General features: G+C 36.3%; 1 protein-coding gene across 2 annotated transcripts; it reads left to right on the top strand.

Moving 5' to 3' along the window:
- The first annotated feature begins 2,402 nt into the window (after positions 1-2,402).
- Positions 2,403-4,921, top strand: LOC130463789 (uncharacterized). 2 transcript variants are annotated; one of them, XM_056833028.1, is made up of 5 exons: positions 2,403-2,541; positions 2,621-2,708; positions 2,794-2,892; positions 3,425-3,743; positions 4,594-4,921. In XM_056833028.1, exons 2-4 carry the CDS (start codon positions 2,706-2,708, stop codon positions 3,740-3,742), a joined length of 420 nt encoding a protein of 139 aa, XP_056689006.1. In that variant the 5' UTR covers positions 2,403-2,541; positions 2,621-2,705; the 3' UTR covers position 3,743; positions 4,594-4,921. The 2 variants fall into 2 exon arrangements, with proteins under 2 accessions (XP_056689006.1, XP_056689007.1); XM_056833029.1 differs by lacking the exon at positions 4,594-4,921 and having other exon boundaries at positions 3,425-3,757.
- The last annotated feature ends 327 nt before the right edge of the window (positions 4,922-5,248 follow it).

Below are 5,248 nucleotides of genomic sequence, written 5' to 3'. Positions count from 1 at the left end.
GGGTTCCAGCCTTATAACAATTCACGTACATGTTATAGCATTTGGCCTATTGTTCTCATTCCGTATAATCTTCCTCCTCACATGTGTATGAAACAATCTAATTTCATCCTCTCTATGCTCATTCCGGGTCCTGATGGTCCAGGAGATGCCATAGACACCAATTTGCAACCACTTGTGGAAGAGTTAAAGGAGTTGTGGGAAGTTGGTGTCCAAACCTATGATGCTTCCAAGAAGCAAAATTTCACGATGCATGCATCTTTGCTTTGGACAATCAATGATTTCCCCGCCTATGCCAATTTGTCCGGGTGGAGCACAAAGGGGAAATTAGCTTGTCCTTGTTGTCACAAGAAAACTTGTCATGGGCATTGTGGTGCAAGGAATGTATCTTAGGTCATCGATGTTTTCTTCCTTTTGATCATCCATGGATAGATGATAAAGATAACTTTTGTGACGATAAAAGGCATGGTTTAGCACCAAAACCATTGAGTGGGGATGATGTCCTTAGTCAAGTTAAGGACTTGAAAGACATTAACTTGACAAAAGACCCTAGTGTGAAGGTCACAATATCACATGAACAGAGAGGTGATAACTGGAACAAGATGAGCATATTATTTGAGTTGCCATACTGGAAAATCCTCTTGTTAAGGCATAATTTAGATATAATGCACATTGAGAAAAACATATGTGATAATATTGTAAATACTATTATGGATGTAAACGGAAAGAAAAAATATACTTTCAGATGTCGTGAAGCTAGATTTGAAAAAAATGAACTTAATGCCACATTTGCATCCTGTTGATCTAGGAGATGATAATTTTTTGGTGCCTCCGGGTGTGTACAAGCTTCCTATATACAAGAAAAGTAGTGTGTGAGTTCCTCAAAGCACTCCAAGTGCTCGATGGCTTCGCATCCAACATTTCCCTGTGTGTAAATATGAAGGAGTCAAAAATTGTTGGGCTTAAAAGTCATGATTGTCACATTATTCTTCAACGTCTACTTCCTCTATTTACTCGCGGGTTGTTTCCTAAGGAGGTATATGCGCCGCTTTTTGAGTTGTCCTCATTTTTCGAATATTGTGTGCTAAAGAAATCCAGCTAGATGAGTAATGTTATTATTATGGTGAAACAACACTGGGTGATGATAAAGGTCGCAAGTTGCGACAACATTTAGTTGTCGCAATCTCACGTGTCGGAGTTTAATTGGTACATATAGATGCCACGTAAGCTATGAGTCATCATAATATTTTTACTATCAATGCAAAATTTTTACTATGAAAGCATGTAAATAAGGTAATCAATATAAAAAAAGAAACAAATTAGAATGTTAAGATTTTCCTACCTTAATTTTAAACACTTATAATAGGATATATAAGTTAAATATTTTAGATTCCAATTTAAATCATGACACATAAGCATGCCATGTTATCATTGTGACACGGCTTAAAGGTCGCATGTTGCGACCTTTATCATTTTCGAACAACATTATCATCTTACAAGCTTTCTCCTCTACAAAAAATACCCAAAAATTGGCTCCTATTAACAAATAAATATTGTAATATCAAAATAAGTATGAAAACATGTACAGAGGCCTAATTTCTGCAAGTACCATAAGGAAGAACTTTTCTGCACAATTTCTACCAATGGTCGAACTTTATCATATACTTCGTAACATTCAAGAGCAGATCATCTCACATGTTTTTTATGCCGTTTAATCTATGCTCTTTAGACAAACATGCTGTTTTACCTATATAGCTGACTTATGTGCATTTTTATGGTCACAAACATGTTGTTCTTGTGATCTTCTTCTAGGAGCCAACTTACAGGCATATAGGCACAGTAGGAAGTGCTAACTACACGATTAGACCTGCAAGATTAAATAGAATATAAAGTATTAGTTAGTTGCAACCATATAGTCCACATTAACCGCAAGCATTGAAGCAGAAACTTGCACATATATTCTTGGTATCAAGGATGTACTTAGCCTTGAACTTATTTACATGAACTAATCCGAACTTATCCCTGAACTTATTTACATAAACTAATTTGAACTTTCACTAGCTCATGAACTAATCTGATCTTTCACTAGCTTATTCTTATTTGACAATATTTAATGTCACTCTTACTCTTCAAACTTCTTTTTTTAACAGGATGAATATTTGCACAAGGAAGGTCGGATAAGTGATGAGATGCTCTCTCTAGGGCGTGGTCCAATGGAAACTGCTATGTGCTTTGGTGGTTACATCACAAATGGATTTAATTTTCATTCGGAAGAGCGTGATAGAGGCTTAGTAACACAAAATAGTGGAGTAGTTGTGATTGGTGAAGTTGATATGAGCAATAACTTCTTGGACTACTACAGGGTGCTAACACAAGTTGTGAGTTTGCAATACTTGGGTGCTAAATGTGTGACATTGTTTCACGTTTCAAGATCACATAAAAAACAAGTCTATGGGAGAAGCTATAAAGAGGGTGCCAAGGAACATGGATAAGTATGATTGGGAATGGCTTGTGAGAGTTCATTACCATAGTGACAGCTACAAGGTTTCATCCGTGCACTTTCTTCATTGTATTTATCCCAATTATACATTAATTCATGCCTTATTTCATCATTGTATTTCAGAAAATCGGTGGGAAAAATTCTGAAAACAGAGGTGCAGTAACCACAGCGTACGGGAAGTAAGCCATTTTGACATATAAAGTATGCCATGGTAATATGACATCCATACGAAAACAATGTTCACATCAATTACTTTGTTTTCTAGAAGTGTGATATATTGATTGAATTTTTTGTAGGGTGGAAGTTCTAGAAATCCTCCAAGTTCTGAGAAGTTTTGGTTCGACACTCACAAAACAGGAAATATCCTAGACAAGCCCGAAACTGTGAAAAAACATGTAAGTTTATCTTCCTTCCTCTCTGTTTCTTAAGTTCCAAAAACCTTATACAGTAGTCTGTATAAGAACTCGATAGAGAGAAATCAATATAGAAACATGGGAAAGGCAAATAAATTTGGGACAAATGTGGCACAACTTAATAAAGCTAACCCAGAATAAAATTTTGGGTTGTTCCAGGAACAATCTACATTTACAACCAAAGACAGAACATAAAATCTTATTCAGAGAAACAGTTGCCATAAGAACTTACAGTGGTTTTTATAACAACTTACAGTGAAGCCCATTATCAAACTATAGGCATGCCCAGCTCAAAAAACACTTAATCCAATTTCTTAAAATATTTGACGCCCTGCTCTATGTTCTTTATTATGTACGTGGTTTCTTCTTTCCTCTCACATCTCCCTCCTCTCCTTCTGGAAGGATTTCATGTACTTATAGACCCGAGAGACAGTTATGTGAAATTGAAGTTGAAAATATGAAACTGTGAGACCCTATTGGATATTGCAACCAACTTGATTTTTAATACTTAAAGGAAATGATCAAGAAGACAATTCAAGAAAATCCAGAGATGGAGGTATTTGATGTTATAGAAGAATGTTTTGGGAGGCAAAATAAAGGATATGTGGCTGGGTATGGTGGTTCTGTCAAGCCTAAGGATCTAAGAGGACCTCTACCAAACAGATTTGACCTTGAAATGAAGTTAAAACAAGCTGGAAAAGTTAATGAAGTGTTACTGGGAAGAATAGAACATGTGGAAGCAGAAAACAGAACATTCGCTGCTCGTTTAAATGAAGTTGAAGAAAAATTTGAGGGAAAACTTCAGGCCATTGATGCTTTTGGTGATGAGTAAGGTAAATACTAAAAATCGGCTTTTAAGATTCTAATATTAGTTTAATATACGCAAAGCTTCGAGTGGTTTCCTGCTTAGACACTTAGTTTGACTGAATTATTATGCTTGCTACTGTCTGTTTCCTCTCTATGGAACTAGTTGTCATATTTGTCCCATTCCCTCTTGATAAAGCATATGGTTCATTTTACAAAAAGACCTCTATAACGGCCATGTTGTTACTCTTTGCTCCCTATCATCCAGTTTCGCGGTGGCATATCAGGGAAGACAATCATAAGCTACTAAATTTGTGATGGTGATTTTTGTGGACATCATAAAATTAGTTTAATGTGACTCTTACGTTTGGATGGAGGGAGTTGATGTCAGATACAACTATGGGCATGAAAGTCTAAACCAGCTTAGCAGTAATTTCAGAGATTAAATCTGCATCAGAAGTGGAATTACATAGCGGGTAAGGGATCTAAATACTTTCTCTAGCTCCGTGTAAGATTCCTGCAGGAACAAAACTTAAACCTCTTAGAAGAAATTCTGGTGGTACTAGGATAACTAATCTTTAGCTCTGTCTTCATTATTGTGGAATACTATAACTTAGTACTTTAGCAGTATATGACAATGCAATGTATCTATCAAAAACCGAGCTTCCATGTGGATCTATGTTGGTTAGAAAGCACATGTTGCTCATGTAAGGTTGATTGAGCAAACTCAATTTGATAGTGATAGTGATATGCAAACTCAAGTTGCTAGTTTATCATCTTTCAACTGCTATTTTATTTCCATTTGTATTGTAATTTGCTTGCTATAAATCTGAAATTAAAACTCAATTTCAAGGTTTACATGCAATGTATTTGATGCAGGCTCAAGAAAAGATGAGTAAGCTTAGTGACTACTCTGATAAAGTGCCTCATTTCTACTAGCTTCCTTGCTGACTGCTCTCAAGTTAAGTTGGTGTTGCTGATATGCTTACTTGATGACTGCTCTGCTAAAGTGCCTTATTTCTACTGGCTCACTCTTCTCTGTTGTAGAATTTCAATTTGAATTTTTATATAATTAGTCATCAGATAAACTGGAAATGAACTTCATGGTATTTGTATGTCTTGTGGTGGTTTTAATAATGGGCCACTGCTGTTGATTTGGATTTTGTGAAACTGGAAATGACTTCATGGTATTTGTATGCAATGATGATGGTATTACTATATGTAGAAATCATTGATATTGCTTTGTGATATGTAGCAGGTGCATGCTAAACAAGCAGGTTAATATAAGAATCAGTAGCATTGTATTTTGCAATGGGGTTAGTCTGTCACAGATGGCTTTTCGCGACGGGAGGTTAGCCCGTCGTGTTTGGTTTTTTGTGACGGGATTTCCCCCTGTCACAATAGGTTTTTGCGACGGTATTTTTTCCCGTCACAATAAACTTTTGCGACGGGGTCATAACGGGATAGTCAATTACGATGCCCCCTTTCATGACGGGCTTGTGACGGGTAATCCCGTCATAATAGGTCTTTTATG

The sequence above is a fragment of the Spinacia oleracea genome, chromosome 6, assembly GCF_020520425.1.
Source record: "Spinacia oleracea cultivar Varoflay chromosome 6, BTI_SOV_V1, whole genome shotgun sequence".
In the NCBI taxonomy this organism is placed as follows: domain Eukaryota; kingdom Viridiplantae; phylum Streptophyta; class Magnoliopsida; order Caryophyllales; family Amaranthaceae; genus Spinacia; species Spinacia oleracea.
The sequence above is the reverse complement of the archived record's forward strand: the minus strand, read 5'-3'. Positions and strand labels throughout refer to the sequence as shown.

What these genes read in the sequence shown, in the direction of transcription:
- LOC130463789 (XM_056833028.1), top strand. An exon ending in CCGAAACTGTGAAAAAACAT is followed by an intron (nt 2,893 to 3,424) that starts GTAAGTTTATCT and finishes TAATACTTAAAG; the next exon opens with GAAATGATCAAGAAGACAAT.